This window comes from Dryobates pubescens, chromosome 16 (assembly GCF_014839835.1).
Source record: "Dryobates pubescens isolate bDryPub1 chromosome 16, bDryPub1.pri, whole genome shotgun sequence".
Taxonomy (NCBI): domain Eukaryota; kingdom Metazoa; phylum Chordata; class Aves; order Piciformes; family Picidae; genus Dryobates; species Dryobates pubescens.
In genome coordinates this window covers 13,047,045-13,064,447 of record NC_071627.1, presented here as the reverse complement: position 1 = coordinate 13,064,447, position 17,403 = coordinate 13,047,045, and the positions used below count along the sequence as shown (strand labels likewise).

The following is a 17,403-nucleotide window of genomic DNA, read 5'->3' as shown; positions in this document are numbered from 1 at the left end:
TTTTAAAGGAAGAGGTCCCCACAGCAGCAGTGTGAGAAACATCAGAAATGCTGACAAAATTATAGCATGGTTTGGGACCTTAAAGATCATCCAGTTCCAACACTCCTGTCATGGGCAGAGACACCTTCCACTAGACCAGGCTGCCCCTTGTCCTGTCCATGGGTACCACTGACAAGAGTCTGGCCCCAGCTTCTTGCCCCCCACAGGACCTTTGGCTCATGCTGAGCATTAAGCAGATCCTCTCTCAGGCTGCTCTTCTCCAGGCTCAACAGCCCCAGGCCTCCTCAGCCTTTCCTTCTCACAGAGATGCTCCAGGCCCCTCAGCATCTTTGGAGCCTCCACTGGACTCTCTCCAGTAGTTACCTGTCTCTTGAACTGGGAAACACAGAACTAGATCCAATACTGGAGCTGTGCCCTCACTGGGGCTGAGTAGAGTGGGAGGAGAGCCTCCCTCGACCTGCTGTCTCTCTCTTTACCACATCTTTAACTCGGCTTTAGTGTACCACTTCATATAGAAGAATCCCAGCAAGGCATCCCAGACCAGGCTGCCCTCCTGGTGCTCCTGGAGCAAAGTGCTGCTCCCAGAGGGATCAGCAGCAGGCCAGCTACTGTGCAGGGGCAGCAGGAGTGGCCCAGAGTCTGTGGCCCTGCTCCTCTGCCCCCACAACCCAGGATTCCTCCCAGGAACCACTGCAGGACCAAGAGAGCTTCTGCAGGGTAGTGAGCTCAGCAGGGCAGGCTCTCCCTCCTCTGCTTCCTGCCTTTCTCTCAGATCATTTTTTCACCATTAAACAAACACAATGAGCTGCTGCTCTTCCTGACCCAGCACCACTACGCTCACTCTTTGTCTGTCTTCTGGTTTAGTTCCTCCTCCACCAAAGCAACACAAACCCCCATGGTACCACCTGCCTCTCCTCTCCAAGTCTCTCCTCAACACTACCAGGTCTGCCTTGAAATGAGAAGCACTGAAGTGGTCCTGAGGTTCCTCACACATATTTGGCTGTGGGGATCACCTGTAACTCCCTGGACTCTGGAGAAGGCTTGGAAACAAGGACCTAACCCAGCTCTTTGGATTTGAACAGCCTTGCTGAGGAGTCCATGGAACAGACACAAAGAAAGCATCTGGACCATGCTTAAGCCATTCCAAGTATCACTAGTTTGTTTTTTTCCCCCTCTCAAACAGGTGTGTCTATGTTCTCCCAGACCTTCTTCTAAACTGTTCAGCTGATTAACTCACTCCCCAGGCTTCCAAGTCCTGCCTGATCCCTCCTGCTCCCCACCAGCGAGGGCAGGAACGACCCCGCAGCCTGGAGCTGGCGCAAGCACCTGATGATGCTTTCCCTTTTCAAGCACTAATCAAAGGTCTCCATGGTAACCAGCAGGAGCAGGAAGCAGATGGGAAATTACAGGTCAGCTCTAGCACTGAAAGCAAAAAAACCCCTTCAATTCCTTCGCCCTCCAAGAGTTTCAAGGTGACCTAGAGGTGTTGATTCATCAGGCTGCATGAAGGCAGAAAATACACCCTGGAGTAGTCATCTGCTGTGCTGAAGAAACAGACTTCAGTCCTTTAAGGTCCTCTTGGTCCTTTTAAGGCCTGATCTGAAAGCCAGTGAGGAGCTGAACCTCCGCTCTGCCTGCTGGATAGCCAAATCCCATTGCCACCATTAAAAGCAATGCTATGGTCAGCTTGAAGGTCCCTTCTATGACTGCCAGTAGCATATGGATTTCTCCTGCCATCATGGAATCAGAGAATTGTTTCGGTTAGGAGAGACTTCTAAGCTCATCCAGTGCAACCATCAACCCAGCACAACCATGGCCATTAAACCATGTCCTCAAGTGCCATGTCCACAGGTTTCTTGAACACCTCCAGGGGATGGGGACTCCACCACCTCCCTCAGCAGCTTGTTCCAATGCCCAGAAAAGAAATTATTCCTCATGCCCAACCTGAACCTCCCCTGGCACAATTTCAGAGAGAAGAGACCAACCACTTACTCCACTCTTCTTTCAGGGGGTTGTGGAGCCTCGCCATCATGGAGGTGGAGCCTGGTGGCACAGGCAGTGGATGGCCAGGATGTGGGGTCAGCAGGAAAGTCCCATTCCCTCCATCCTTCCATCCCCCTGTCCCTTCACCCCTCCCTTTACCTCTCCTCCACCCCATCAGCCCTCACGTGTGGCATCCCCGTTCCTCACTGGCCAGATGTGACTCAACGCCCCCGCTACACACAGAAGGAAACTGTTCTACCACTGTGAACTTTCAGAGGAAGTGGAAAACTGGTGAGAAAAACAAACCAGTCACAAACATACTTTGCCAAGTGGTTCATGAGCAAGTGCAGCATCTGCCTGTTTTTCTCTGGGAGCCGATGGACGAGGCTGTGGATCTCCGAGACCCGCGACTCCTGGTTCTCCAGCTCTGGGGGGGGGGAACAGAAGATGGTTTAGCTCTGCATCAGGGGGGTTACCAACACCAACAGACACCCCAGGGGGGTTACTAACACCAACAAACACCCCAGGGGGGTTACCAACACCAACAGACACCCCAGGGGGGTTACCAACACCAACAAACACCCCAGGGGGGTTACCAACACCAACAGACACCCCAGGGGGGTTACTAACACCAACAGAGATCCCAGGGGGGTTACTAACACCAACAAACACCCCAGGGGGGTTACCAACACCAACAGACACCCCAGGGGGGTTACTAACACCAACAGACACCCCAGGGGGGTTACTAACACCAACAGACATCCCAGGAACCCAATGTTCCTGCCCTCTTCTCCATCCCACACCCTGGCACACTGTGGATACTCTCCAACACTTCCCCTTTCTACCAACTGCAACCAGTTGTTTTCAAAAGGAAGAAACTACTGGACTGACACAGCTTGGTGTGAGCAGATTCTAGCCCTGTGAAAAGCCACTTGTGATCAGGGCTGTCACACAGGAACATCAGCATGTTCCTGTTCAAGGTGTCCCCAGCACCATCAGGATGTGCTCAGTCCTTGGTGACATTGTAGCTCACCAGGCTGGTTGGGTCCACATATGTGTCCTGACAGCCTAAGTGGGACTTACCCAAGTGGGTCATCACTGATGTGGCCACCACAGGACACATCAACCCTTCCTGTCCCTGTGGTCCCACCCATGTGCATGCAGGCTGCCCACAGAGAGTTACCTGCTCTCATGCAAAGCACCTTCCCCCAGGCACAGACATCTGAACCACTACTGATCCCATCAAAGCTCCTCAGGAGTCTGCGCAACGTTCTCCTTTGTTTTGGCAGGAGATGGTCAAAACCAGACAGAGCTGCAGCAGCAGCTCCTGTCACCAGACCATGTCTTACTCCTCCTGTACCATACAGAACCCCAGAATCCCAGCATGGTGGGGGTGGAAAGGACCTCTGGAGAGCATCCTGTCCAACCTCCCTGATCAAGCAGGGTCACCCACAGCACCTTGCCCAGGATCACAAAGTCAAGCTGGGTTTGGAATCTCTCCAGAGAAGAGGCTCCACAACCACCTGAGCCTCCTTTCCAAACAACACTATGCCCCTGGTCTCCCAGGAGAAGCAGCAGGGCAGGTGCTGTGCTCAAGTCACTTCCTCCTTCAGACCGGTGCCACCACCACCACCAAACTCACTGGCTGCTTTGATGAAGCTCCTTTGAAACTGGTACATCATGAGTGGCCCTGGGAGCATCCTGGAAGATAAAAAAGCCCAAAGCAGGCCTGAGGAACACAATCCACAGCAAGAAAGTGTTGTCCTGGCCATAAATCCAGCTTCATTTTTAGCAGTGCAGAATTAAGCAACAGCAGCCCTAATTAATTCCTCCCAGCAGAAGGAAGATCTATTGAGGTGCTTTGATTTGTTCTTCCTTCCCTCTCTGCATCACACTAAACACACTTTTAATTTTAGCATCCCCTTGGTAAGACACTTCCAGAACATTCCCAAGCCCATGGAACAAGCCCCATCATAAAACTTTCACCCCCACCATTCTCATTAAATTCCCCATTCCTCTCCCCAGTTCCACATCCCTTCCGTGGGACACCTTGGTGCTGCTGACATTCATGGCTCTGCAAACTATGGGGCAAATGCTGCCAATCATAGAGTCTTGTCTGGGCTGGAAAAGACCAGTCCATCAACACAACACCACCATGGACACTAAACCATGTCCCCAAGTGCCATGGCCACAGGTTTCTTGAACACCTCCAGGGATGGGGACTCCACCACCTCCCTGGGCAGCCTGTTCCAGTGCCTGACCACTCCTGCAGCAAAGAAATTGTTCCTAATCTCCAACCTAACCCCCACTGGCACAATGTCAGGCCATTTCCTCTCCTTCCATCACCTGATACTAGGAAGAACCCCCACCTCACTGCAGCCTCCTTTCAGGTTGTTGCAGAGAGCAATGAGGTCTCCCCTCAGCCTCCTCTCGAGACTGAACAACCCCAGTTCCCCCAGCTGCTGCTCACCAGACCTGTTCTCCAGACCCTTCACCTGCTTCATTGCCCTTCTCTGGGTGTATTCCAGCCCCTCAATGTCTCTCCTGCAAAACTGTCTTTTCATGCAAAATTCTGTTGTGTTCTGTGATTGTCTAAGCTGAGATCCACTGAGTTAATTACACTCCTCACCCTAATCAGATTTAGCCTCTGCCTCTTGCTCTCTCTCTCTCACATAAAGCCCAACACAGCAGCAGCAAGCGAGGAGCTGCAGTTGCAACAGGTCGAAGCTTGTTGTGGGTAATGAGCTGCTGTCTGCTGCCAGCAAACCAACCCCTTGGGGAGACAACCCCCTGGGAGAACAGCATCGACTCCCTTGCAGAAATCACTGCTGCAGTCAAGCCCAGCACCTGCTTCTGAACCAGCACTGCAGCCACAGCCCTCTGAGGAGCACTGTGCTCCCTCCTGCCCCACGCTCATCAGCTGGAAGCCCATCACATAAAGCTTAAATCAAAGCAGGAGACGTAAGGGTGAGCTTCTGAATCATGTTTGCATGACACATGCATTTGTCAGAGAGCTGACGGTGCTCTCCAGGTCCTTCCTGGGCATGCTGGAGCCTCAAGGGAAAAATCCCAGAGCCCTGGGATGATGGAGTTGGAAGGGACCTCTGGAGATCATCCAGTCTAACTCCCCTGCTCAGGCAGGGGCACCCACAGCAGCTTGCCAGGAATCTCACAAGAGGAGGTTCTACAACCTCTCTGGGCAGCCTGCTCCAAGGCTCCAGCACTCTCACACTCTCCTGTTCAGACAGAACCTCCTGGGTTCCAGTTTGTGCCTGTTGCCCCTTGTCCTGTCCCTGGGCACCACTGAGGAGAGCCTGGCCTCAGTCAGAGGGGCCAGGATAAATTCTTGAAGAGCAATTTCCTCTCTGTTTCTATGCAAGTGCTATTGGTAGGACCTGCAGTAACACCCCAGACCAACCCAAATCCACCCTGCAGCCCCAAAACAGATGAGACCTTCCTGCCTTACCTCAGGTAGGTTTTCAGTGCACTGGTGATGGTCTTTATCTCCCACTCTGCACAGATCTCTGTTTCTGTTTCTGTAGCTGCTTTGGGATCTAAAGGAAGAAACGAAAGACAGAAGTGAGCCAGGGTGAAGGTAACACCAGCTCATACCAGCTCACTGGTGTGAGAAGACCACCATGGGCCATTTTATTTGCCTTTCCCCAGCTTGATGACCACAAGCCAGTCACCAACAAGGAAGCAGAGTTGACAACAGCCTGCTCCTGCCTGCATGGCATGAGAAAAAGAGAAGAAAAACATCCATCAAGAGCAATGAGATCAACACTTGGACTCCAAACATGACATTACAGACCTGCAGGAGACCATGGGGATCAGCCACAGAGGAGACAGAGCAGGGCACAAATATGACATGGACCCAGACAGAGACCCCCCCAGACAGCAGAAAAGCCCAGCCCCATGTGGGCCACAGCCCTCAGGAACATGAGCAACAGCAGTGATAGTGGCACAGCCTCCATGGTGGGGGGTGGGCAAGCAGGACAGAGAGAGTGGCAGAGACAGGAACACAGTCTGGGTGTGCAGGGGGACAGGAGGTGGATTTTTCTCCTGCTCAAGGCAGGGAAGAGTTCCTGCAGCTGGCCTGACTCACTATGGAGATGTGGGCAGGCAGATCTGCAGCTGCATTTTCCTTCCTAGAATCACAGAATGGTTTTGGTTGGAAAAGAGCTTTAAGATCATGAGGTTCAACCATTATCTAAGTCTACAAAGTCTGGTACTGAACCATGTCCCTCAGCACATCTACATGGCTTTGAAACTCCTCCAGAGATGGGGACTCCACCACTGCCCTGGGCAGCTTGTTCCAGGGCTTGATAACCTTTTCTTCCCAAAAGGGGAAGAACCTGCTCCTCATGTCCAATCTAAACCCCCCTGATGCAACTTGAGGCCATTTCCTCCTGTCCTATCACTTGTTCCTTGGGAGAAGAGACCAAGCCCAACCTGGCTGAAACCTTCTTTCAGGGAGTTGTAGAGAGCAATGGGGTCTCCCCTCAGTCTCCTCCAGACTAAACACCCCCAGTTCCCTCAGTTGCTCATCTCCAGACCCTTCCCCAGTTTCATTGCCCATCTCTGGATATGTTCCAGTGCCTCAGTGTCTTCACAACTCCATTGTGACTGCACCAAGAGCAGGACCTTTGAGACTGGCACAGCACTGGAGCAGGCTGCCCAGAGAAATGGTGGAGTCTACATGTATAGAGCCATTCCAAACCCACCTGGACGTGTTCCTGTGTGCCATTCTCCAGGTGAACCTGTCTTGGCAGAGGGGTTGGACTCAGTGATCTTCAGTGGTCCATTCCAACCCCAACCATTCTGTTGTTCTGTGACCTGGCTGCTGCTCCCACTGAAGTCCCTGGGAAACCTCTGTGGGCACCTCGAGGCAGAGCTGTGGGTCCTTCCCAGTGGCACAGACACACCAAACACCCTTGGAGAGCTGGAGCAGGCGCAGGGAGGCACCACCAGCAGCAAAGGCAGATGCAGCTGCTGTCACCATCTGGTCCCTGGGAGCAGCTCACCCACACCTAGGATGTGCTTTTGCATTTTAAAGCCACAGGTAAAGCTGGGTGTCATTTACAGCTAATCAGCAGAAAGCAGTGGCTGGGCTTCCCCAGGGCTAAGGCTTCATTTTAATTAGAAAAACACATCAAGAGAAGCCCTTGAAACATAAAAATGGAGGAGATGGATATTCACACATCACCTGTGCTCCTCACAGCAACCACACAATGAACCCATCCCTCCTCCATCATGCCTTTGGAAGGATTGCATGAAGAAGAGTGTGGCCAGCAGGTCAAGGGAGGTTCTCCTCACCCTGGTGAGGAGAGCTCGATCCTGGTGAGGCCACAGCTGCAGTACTGGGTCCAGTTCTGGGCTCCCCAGTTCAAGAGAGGAAGGGAACTACCAGAGAGAGTCCAGTGGAGGCTCCAAAGATGCTGATGGAGCCTGGAGCATCTCTGTGAGGGGGAAAGGCTAAGAGCCCTAAGGCTACTGAGCCTGGTGAAGAGCAGCCTGAGAGGGGATCTGCTCAATGTTCAACAAGAGCTAAAGGGGCTGTGAGGGGCAATTGGATGGGGACAGACTCTTATCTGTGGTCCCCAATGACAGGACAAGAGATAATGGGCACAAACTGGAACCAAAAATGTTCCATCTGGACAGGAGGAAAAACTTCACTGGTGTGAGGGTGCTGGAGCCCTGGAGCAGGATACCCAGAGAGGTTGTGGAGTCTCCTTCTCTGGAGAGATTCCAAACCCACCTGGACACTGTGATCCTGGGCAAGCTGCTGTGGGTGCCCCTGCTTTAGCAGGAGGGTTGCACTGGATGATCTCCACATGTCCCTTCCAACCCCCAGCATGCTGGGACTCTGGGACAAGACCTTACTGCTCCCTTTATCAGGAGGCAGTCTGAAGCTTCAGGAGAAGCTTGGCAGAGTTACAAACCTTTCCAACAACAACAAATGCCACTCCCCCCCTCCCCCCCTTTAAAGCCCTTTTTAACAGCAAGACCTTCACCAGAGTTGAACAAACAAGCCCAGCCTGGATGCCTTTTCAAAAGCTCCTCTGGAAGTTTATGGGCATGATTCATGCAGCAGGGAGGAATGCTATGGAGGGGCTCATGAAAAGGCTTGGAGCAGATCATCAGTTCCCCTTGACCTTCAAATTTACGAGTCTGCAGAAAGTCAGCTTTGTGGGTTACAGAGGCAGCAGCTGTCTCCCCAGCTAGAGGTGGCTGCAGACAGCACCAGGCCAACCTCTGCCTCCACACAAGGTCACAGTTCCTCAGGAACCTGTGTAAATGTGAAACAGGGGCTGGAAAAGCACCTCCAGGCCAAATCCAGCATCAACCCTGAAGCTGCCTCCTGCTGTAAATTCCTGACTTGATGTGCCCTGGCAGCTATGGAAAGGGCCAAAGTGGTATTGGAAGGGACACCTCAGGAAACAAGGAGATGTGGCACTCTGGGACGTGGTTTAGTGGCCACGGAGGTGCTGGGTTGGACTTGACAATCCCAGAGGTCTTCTCCAACCTTAGTGATTCTATGAAAGAAAAGGGAGCTGCAGCTCTGCTTCTTTATGGCAGGATCTACACAGAAATCCAGGAGTGGGAGAAATCCAGTCCCATTCCCCCCCAGAGAATGAGTTTTGTTGGATTATTTTCTTCCAGGAGACAAAGAGCAGCAGAGGGGATGCTGGCCCCATTCATCAATGTGTGCTCATCCCTGCAGACCCTGGATGATGGGACAGGGCAGGCTGTACCTTGCTGGGCAGCTTGATCCAGTGCCCCTAAAGCCAGAGCTGTGATGGAACCACAGCGAGACACTTGGTATGTGATGTCAGGGACAGCACCCAAAGCTCTTTCTAAGGAACCTCTCCATCTAATTCCCAGGGATGGAGAAAGCTGCTGCCATAATACACTTGGCTTCACTTCCTCCCCCATTTCTCCACAGCAAGGGGAAGCATCTGGGGCCTCACCTCATCCCCCAGAAGTAATTCTCACCCACACCACAGAGTCATAGACTGGTTTGGGTGGGAATGTAGTCCACCCCCCCTGCAGTCAGCAGGGACAGCTGCAACTAGAGCAGGTTGCTCAGAGCACCAAACACCCTGACCTGGAATGGTTCCAGAGATGGGGCACCTCCCACCCTTGCTGGGTAACCTGGGCCAGGTTCTCACCACTCTCAGTGGAAAAAACTTCATCATATCTAGTCCAAATCTTCCTCTTTTAGTTTCAAACCATCACCCCTTGTCCTGTCACAAAAGGCCCCACTCAAAAGTCTTTCCCCAGCCTTCTGATCAGCCCTTTTAAACACTGACAGGCCACCAGTAGGTCTCCCTGAAGCCTTCTCCAGGCTGAACAACCCCAACTCTCTCAGCCTGGCCTCGCAGCAGAGGGCTTCCACCCCTCCTATCATTGCTGTGGCCTCCACTGTCCCCACTCCAACACAGAGGCACAGACTGGTTGGGTTGGAAGGGACCTTTAAAGGCCACCTAGCCCGACGCTGCTGCGGCCAACACTTGTGCCCCGCTCCAGGGCAGACACAGACAAGCTGCTCTGCCCGAGCCCAAGCCCTGTGCTGCCCCTGACTCAGCTGCTGCCCACGGGCAGACTCTGCTCCAGGGCTGGCCAAGCACGGCAGCAGCCTCCTGCAGTGCCACCTCATGCCAAAGGCCTTCCCAGCAGCGTCACCTCACCAGCGGGGCCACCGCTGAGGGAAACCTGAGCCTTTTGCCATTTAAACTGCATGTGAACCACTGAGTCTGCCCACATTCAGTTCTAAATATAGGCCAAACCTCAAGTTGTGAGGACACTTTGGCTCCTCCCTTTCACCAAGGCTGGATCCGAACAGGGATGCCAGAGCCTTGGGGCAACTGAGAACAGCCCAGGATTTGACAATGGACACACTGTGGAGCCTCCTTCTCTGGACAGATTCCAAATACACCTGGATGCCACCCTGAGCAACCTGCTTAGGATGTGAATCACACAATGGTTTGGGTTGGGACCTTAAAGATCACCCAGTTCTTACCCCCTGCCATGGGCCGGGACACCTTCCACTAGCTCAGGTTGTTCAAAGCCTCATCCAGCCTGGCCTTGAACACCTCCAGGGAGGAGGCAGCCACAACCTCCCTGGGCAACCTGTTCAGTGTCTCACCACCCTCACTGTGAAGAATTTCTTCCTTATCTCCAGTCTTAGTCTCCCCTCTTCCATCTCAAAGCCTTTGCCCCTCATCCTGTCACTACAAGCCCTCATGAAAAGTCCTTCCCCAGCTCTCCAGTAGCAACCTTCAGGCACTGGAAGGCTGCTCCAAGGTCTCCCTGGAGCCTTTTCTTCTCCAGGCTGAACAAGCCCAACTCTCCCACTCTTTCCCCATAGGGGAGGTGCTTCAGCCCCCTCCCTCTGACCATCATCGTGGTCACCTCTGGGCCTGCACCAGCAGTTTCACATCCTCTGGTTGTCACTTTCCAAACCCCACAATGCTGGGATTCTGTGACACTGATTTCACAGTATCACAACCTGAGTGTTGAGATGGTTGAAGGTTCTTTAACCACCTGTGATTCAAAGACAGACATGGAGTCATGGGTCTGCAAACTCCTGAGCAACCTGGTCTATAACCGACTGGACAGACAGGCGGAGTCCAGCGGGATGGCATTCAACAAGTCCAAGTGCTGGGTGCTGCACTTGGGCCCCAGCAACCCCATGCAGAGCTACAGGCTGGGGTCAGAGTGGCTGGAGAGCTGCCAAACAGAGAGGGACCTGGGGGTGCTGATTGACAGCCACCTAAACATGAGCCAGCAGTGTGCCCAGGTGGCCAAGAAGGCCAATGGCATCCTGGCCTGCATTAGGAATAGTGTGGCCAGCAGGAGCAGGGAAGTCATTGTGCCCCTGTACACTGCATTGGTTAGGCCACACCTTGAGTCCTGTGTCCAGTTCTGGGCCACTCAGTTTAAGAAGGACATCGAGACACTTGAAAGTGTCCAGAGAAGGGCAACAAGGCTGGGGAGAGGCCTTGAGCACAGCCCTGTGAGGAGAGGCTGAGGGAGCTGGGGTTGTTTAGCCTGGAGAAGAGGAGGCTCAGGGGTGACCTCATTGCTCTCTACAACTACCTGAAAGGTGTTTGTAGCCAGGAAGGGGTTGGTCTCTTCTCCCTAGCAACCAGCACCAGAACAAGGGGACACAGTCTCAAGCTGTGCCAGGGGAAGTTTAGGCTGGAGGTGAGGAGAAAGTTCTTCACTGAGCAAGTCGTTCATCATTGGGATGTGCTGTCCAGGGAGGTGGTGGAGTCACCGTCCCTGGAGGTGTTCAAGAGGGGATTGGACGTGGCACTTAGTGCCATGGTCTAGTCATGAGGTCTGTGGAGACAGGTTGGACTCAATGATCTTGGAGGTCTCTTCCAACCTTGGTGATACTGTGATACTGGCCTAGGGGAAGGTGTCCCTGCCCCTGGCAGGGGGATTGGAAGCAGATGATCCTTGAGGTCCCTTTGAGCCCAAGCCATTCTGCGCTGCGCTGGGACAAAGCAAAGCCACCCACAATATATCACCACGTTATGAGACACGAGGTCGGCAGCTGAGTGGCTTCAGCCGCTGAGGAGATAATGGCTGTTGGCTGGCATCCAAGATGTGAAATCCCTCCCAGCTCCAGAGAGCTCTGAAACCAAGCAAGTTCTGCCATCTGTCACAGCCCGGCCGCCTCGACCCCACGCTGACACAGAGGAAACAGGATCCGGCCTCCGCCAGCCCGCGCGATGGTGGCCACCGGCATGGAAAGCACAAGCAGAGGGCCTGGCATCTGGGACCTGCTGCACCCTGGGACAGCCAGACTTATTTTTATCGGTGGGCAGCAACGCTCCAAGGTGACAGTGCCAAATGTGTGTGCCATGAGACAGCCCTGGCTTATCTGCTTGGGTGGGGGGGGACTAGAAGGACACATTCACATGGCCCAGAACCTAAGCCAAGCTTCTACTAATAAAAGAGTCAGCCACCAGCTCTTGCGACTGCAGCCAACTTTCCAAATGCCAGAGCAAAACCAGCACAGAGAGGTCCCCTTGTGACAGCCCCTGATTTAGGGCCTTACCCTTCTGCCTGCTCAATTATCCCCAGAGCTTCCATTTTGTGCAGGTGAACGTGGACAGCCCCAGCAGCCACCATGGGCTTTACTCGGGGAACATCATGGTAGGAAAAAGGAGGACTTGGAAGGAGGAGAAGGAAAGATGTTGAAAGTGAAATAACACATTAGAAGTTTCTGCAAGGAGGAACACAGAGAGAAAGGAATGGTTGTATCTCAAAAAGGCAAAGGAGAGGAGGTCATGGCCAAAGGAATGATAATAAGAGAATGGGAAGAGGAAGAAGACCCCAAATATCACCCAAAGAGCAGCAAACACATCCATAAGGGCACTAACAGATCCTTGAGCACTTGATTCCTCCTTCCTACACCTACTTCAGCCATGGTTTTGCCAAGTGTGAGAGGCATGAGCTGGGACTGGCAGAGGGCAGCTGCCCCTGCTCCAACCCAAGTGTCTGTGTACTCCAAATGGTTTTTCAAAAGTCTCTATCATGCATGTCTGGATGGACTCCTTCAGGGCTGCAGCTGAGGGATGGAGAACACCACCTGCTAGCTCAGGGGATGAAATGGTTTGGTCACACAGCCAGAATCAAGCTCAGCGGCAGCTTGGACCGCAGGCAAGAGCATGTGGAGGTCCTGCTGGAGAGGTCAAGGCAGCAAAGAGACCAAAGAGGGGAACAGCTCACATTTCTTTTTGGGTCAAGGATAACCCCTGGGTTACAGCTGACACAGAAGCATGGCTGGGAGTCAGGTTCTCCAACAAGCATGATGCAACACAGGGCTTTGCATGGCTACAGGGTGCTAGAAACCAAACATCACCACTACAGAATCGCTCCAGGAGAAGTCAGCTGTGGTAGCCCCAGACCTGTCTGCTCAATTTCAGAGCTCAGATGAAGCCCACAGAAGCACTAGTTCAGAGCACAAACACAGTTGTAGCAAGCATCATCACCTCTCTCTTGCCATCATATCACCTCAGAGGTGGGGAGAGGTTTCTGAAGGCTGCTGGGCAGATGCAGGGTGGCTGCACATCAGGGCCAGCATCCAGAGGAACTCCGCAACGTCAACACCAAGCTCTGCCATGGTGTGACCTGAAACCACCCCTCCTCCCAAGCGCCCAGAACAACAGGACCTGATGCCTCAGGCATGAGGGAAAGGCATGCTTGGAAAGTCTGGGCAACCCTGTGTTAAAAGAGGCACAAGAGGGTCCAAAGGGAAGGTAGGAAGAGCCACAGGCAGCATGCAACACACAAGAGAAGACAATTCAGATGTACTCTAGGAACAAGGTGGCAGATCTGAAGTTGAAACCCAAAGCTTTCAGCTCTTTCTTTGAAGAGTTTAGCTTGCAGTTGGGAAGGCTGCCGAAACTCATACCATATGTGAGCAGGCCACCAGTGACTGCATCAGAAGAATCTTTTCAAGCAATGTCCTACATGAGTCCTACCTTAGCAACCTGCCAGTGGTGCTCCGGGACCTCCTGGCCTCTAAAACCATATGGTCCTAAGAGCACATTCACCACAGTTAGGTAGCCCAAGAAGAGCCTCTATCCTTGGCTAGCAAGAAGCAGCCCAATCTACTTGGCTCTCCCAAAACACCAGACACTTACCCATTAACACACTCAACAGCTTCTGAACTCTGGAGTTGACTCCAACGATGCGGTAGAGCCCTTGTTCATTGATCCCTGGGAAGAACAAAAAGCTTATCAGGAGGATGTCACAAGAGCTACACCAACAGGTCCCAGGCCCAAGGTGTTTCTCAGCAAAGGTGACTGTCCCAGAACATCACAGGGTTCATCTGATGTGGCTCTGCCAGGGTTAATGGGAGGCCTCATGAAAAGAGCAGATCAGTGATTGCTCTGCTACAAACAGCTCCACACCCACCCCCTAGTCCAAGTCTATTTGGTGAAGCACACTACCTCTGGTCTCCACAGCATGGATGCACCTCTTGATGATGCTGAAGCCAATATTATCCAACTGGGCAGCTGGAAGGGAAGAGGAGAAAGAAGCCATGAACACTTCACCAAAGGGATGGCTTCACACTGAGCACAGTGCCCACCCCAACATCCCTGCTGCTGCTCACACCTACAGTGTCCTGCTGCCAAAACCAGGAGGGGAGGAAGAAGAGGAGATCAATGAGGTGTTTGGGCTGGAAAGGCACAATACAGAATTCTGCACTCAGAGAAGAGCACAATGTGGATCCATCATCTCAGCATTTGCATCCCTCTGAGGCAGCACCTCCCATGCCTGCTTGGCAACAGAGCCCTAGGCTCCATCAGGCTCCACCAGGCTCCATCAAGTACTTACCTCTGCAATGGTCAAAATACTAATTGAGGAGGAAATGAGATGACTCAAAGAGACCTTTGACTTTGACAACAGTTTGCTTGGAACAAAAGTGAATCCTAGATGACACAACAAACCTTGAAGATGGCACAGGAGGCAGCTTGCTTGATGAGTCCCAGGCCACCCCTACAAACCCTTCCAGCTCTCCACCCAGCTAACCAAGCCACCTATCAACAGCAGAGATGCCTCCATCTTGAGGCCACATTGGGGACCACTAAACCTTTGCCCTCAGCACCACATCTAGATGGCTTTGAAACCCCCCCAGGAACAGGGACTCCACCACTGCCCTGGGCAGCCTGGGCCAGGCCTTGAGAACCCTTTTAAGGAAAAATGGTTCCTCATCTCCAACCTAAACATCCCATGCTGCAACTTGAGGCCATTTCTTCTTGTCCTATCACTTGTTCCTTGAGAGAAGAGACCAATCCCCACCTGTCTCCAACATCCCTTCAGGGAGTTGTGGAGAGGCAGAAGCCCTTCAGCCTCACTCAGGCTTATGTAGCAGAGCTGGCTTTGACCTTCTGTTGCTGGAGTCAGCAAGGCTGCCTGAGGCTGAGCAGAGCTGACTCAGTGCTTCCCCCCACCCATGCTCTGATTAGCCTTATCAACAAAGAATTAAGGGATTAAAGAGAAATAAGCTGCTAGGAAAAACAGAGCAGGAGGAGAGCAGGTCAGGAGCACTAGGAGGATGATGTCACACCAAGGTCAGATCAGTGCCTGTGTGCAACAGCTGTGAGACAAGAGATGTGTGTCACCTTTGCTGAGGGACAATGTTTCTCTGTGTGAATTCTGCAGCTCAGGTAGGGCTGCCTGGGTGAAAAACCTGTGACGACCACACAGGTCACCCACGGCAGCCATGCTCTTCCTCCCTCCAAACAGCTCCTGCAGATGTAAAGCTTTGCCACAGAATCCCAGAATCCCAGCATGGTGGGGGTTGGAGATGATCCCAACCCCCCCAGGTTGGTGGGGGTTGGAGATCATCCAGTCTAACCTCTCTGCTAAAGCAGGGCCCCCACAGCAGCTTGCCCAGGATCACAATGGCCAGGGGGGTTTGGAAGCTCTCCAGACAAGGAGACTCCACAGCCTCTCTGGGCAGCCTGCTCCAGGGCTCCAGCACCCTCACACCAAAGAATCTTCTCCTCCTGTTCAGATGGAACCTCCTGGATTCAGTTGGTGCCTGTTGCCCCTTGTCCTGTCACTGATTATCTAGTCCAACCCTCCTGCAGTCACAGCAGGGCCATCTGCAACTAGAGCAGGTTGCTCAGAGTCCCAACCAACCTCACCTGCAATGGTTCCAAGGATGGGGCATCTCCCACCTCTCTGGGCAACCTGGCTCTTAATCTCACCACCTTCAATGTCAAACATTTTTTCCTTCTCTCCAGTCTGAATCTCCTTCTTTTAGTTTAAGCCATCATCCCTTGTCCTGTCACAACAGGCCCTGATCAAGTCTGTCCCCAGCTTTCTTACAGGCCTCTGTAAGCACTGAAAGACCACCAGAAGGTCTCCCTGGAGCCTTCTCTTCTTCAGGCTGAACAATCCCAACTCTCTCAGGATGGCCTCACAGCAGAGGGCTTCCAGCCCTCTCATCATTGCTGTGGCCCTCAGAGCAGGACAAGTCTTCCTGGTTTGCAAATTAATGCACCTAAATTCCTCAGGCTCTGGCTGTTGACGGACACCCACTCACCCCCACCATTCACCACCACCTCCTCCCAGCTCCCAAAGAAGATTAACATAAGCCACCTTTTGGGTCAGTGACCATCTGGCCACCCAGCAGGATCCAAAACCCAAAAGCTCCATAAAATTAAGACAGTGGCCAAGAGCAGATCTCACTGCAGCACTGTGAGTGCCACAGGTAGGGGCAGGAAGCAGAGGGGTTTTCAGGGACAGAAACTGCATCTGGACTCCACTCCATCACCATACTCATGGTCCTTATGGGAAGCTGGCACAAAGCCAGACTCAAATCAATCTCAACTGTGGCTGGTGAGACAAGCAGTTCACCACAGACATGGTTTTAATGAGGGCTACAGCAGAGTCAGATGTTTGAACACACCAGCAGCAGCCCCAGTCAGAAGCGTATGTGAAGATAATTGCCACCAGATGGTTCAGGAGAACCTGCTGCTACATCAGCAGCATCCAGCCAAGGGTGCCAAAGCTGGAGGAGGAGACTCCACAGAGCAGACAAGGCAGATTTTCATGCTGGTTGAGCACTGGAACAGCAACAGGATAAGGGGCAATGGACACAAACCAGAACCCAGGAGGTTCCATCTGAACAGAAGGAAAAACTTCTTTGGTGTGAGGGTGCTGGAGCCCTGGAGCAGGCTGCCCAGAGAGGCTGTGGAGTCTCCTGCTCTGGAGAGATTCCAAACCCACCTGGCCATTGTGATGCTGGGCAAGCTGCTGTGGATGCTTTAGCAGGGGGGTTGGACTGGATGATCTCCAGAGGTCCCTTCCAACCCCCCCACGCTGGGATTTTTCTCACATTTAAGGTGGACCATCGAAGTGGAAGAGGTACTAAAAGACAGGAAACTCTGGCAAAGCCTCCTTGGCTGATGAAACCCCAGCTTTGTCTGCTGAAGATGTACAGGGGGGAACTTGGTATCTGGGGCCTTCAGCAAGGTCCTGCTGAGTTTTGCCAAAAGCAAACAGCCTGGCAGTGAAGAGCCTGGGTGAAGAACAGCCACCCAGACAGCCCTTACCTGAGGAAACCCCAAGGAAGCATTTAGGAGCCCCAACCTGGGACCCATTGCAAGATTGGCAGCTGAAGACTGGGATCAAATGATACAACTAACCCTGGGAAAGCCATGGACTCACTTGACTCGAGCTCTCACCGTCTCCAAAGAGCTGCTGCTGTTTTGCAGGATGACTCCAGCCTAAGTCACAGCCCCAGGAGGGTTTCTGGCTGACAGCACGTAAGATGGGAAGGCCACGGTGTGACAAATGCTTCTTTCAGAAGCAGTCATTACTTCATCAGCTGCTTCACCAACCCTTCCTCCCACCCCCATCCCTAATGTCTGCTCTGCTTTTGCA

At 52.9% G+C, this 17,403-nt stretch overlaps 1 protein-coding gene across 2 annotated transcripts in view; it reads right to left on the bottom strand.

Annotated features, from left to right (window-relative positions):
* ARHGAP26 (Rho GTPase activating protein 26) overlaps nucleotides 1–17,403 on the bottom strand; it is a 136,071-nt gene that overhangs the window by 54,527 nt on the left and 64,141 nt on the right. For both annotated transcript variants that reach the window (XM_009902306.2, XM_054168466.1), the window contains exons 13-17: nucleotides 13,956–14,021; nucleotides 13,647–13,721; nucleotides 5,450–5,537; nucleotides 3,626–3,684; nucleotides 2,305–2,410 (exon numbers count right to left, since the gene is read on the bottom strand). In XM_009902306.2, coding sequence (XP_009900608.2) covers nucleotides 2,305–2,410; nucleotides 3,626–3,684; nucleotides 5,450–5,537; nucleotides 13,647–13,721; nucleotides 13,956–14,021 — 394 coding nt within the window. The remainder of the gene's footprint in view (nucleotides 1–2,304; nucleotides 2,411–3,625; nucleotides 3,685–5,449; nucleotides 5,538–13,646; nucleotides 13,722–13,955; nucleotides 14,022–17,403) is intronic.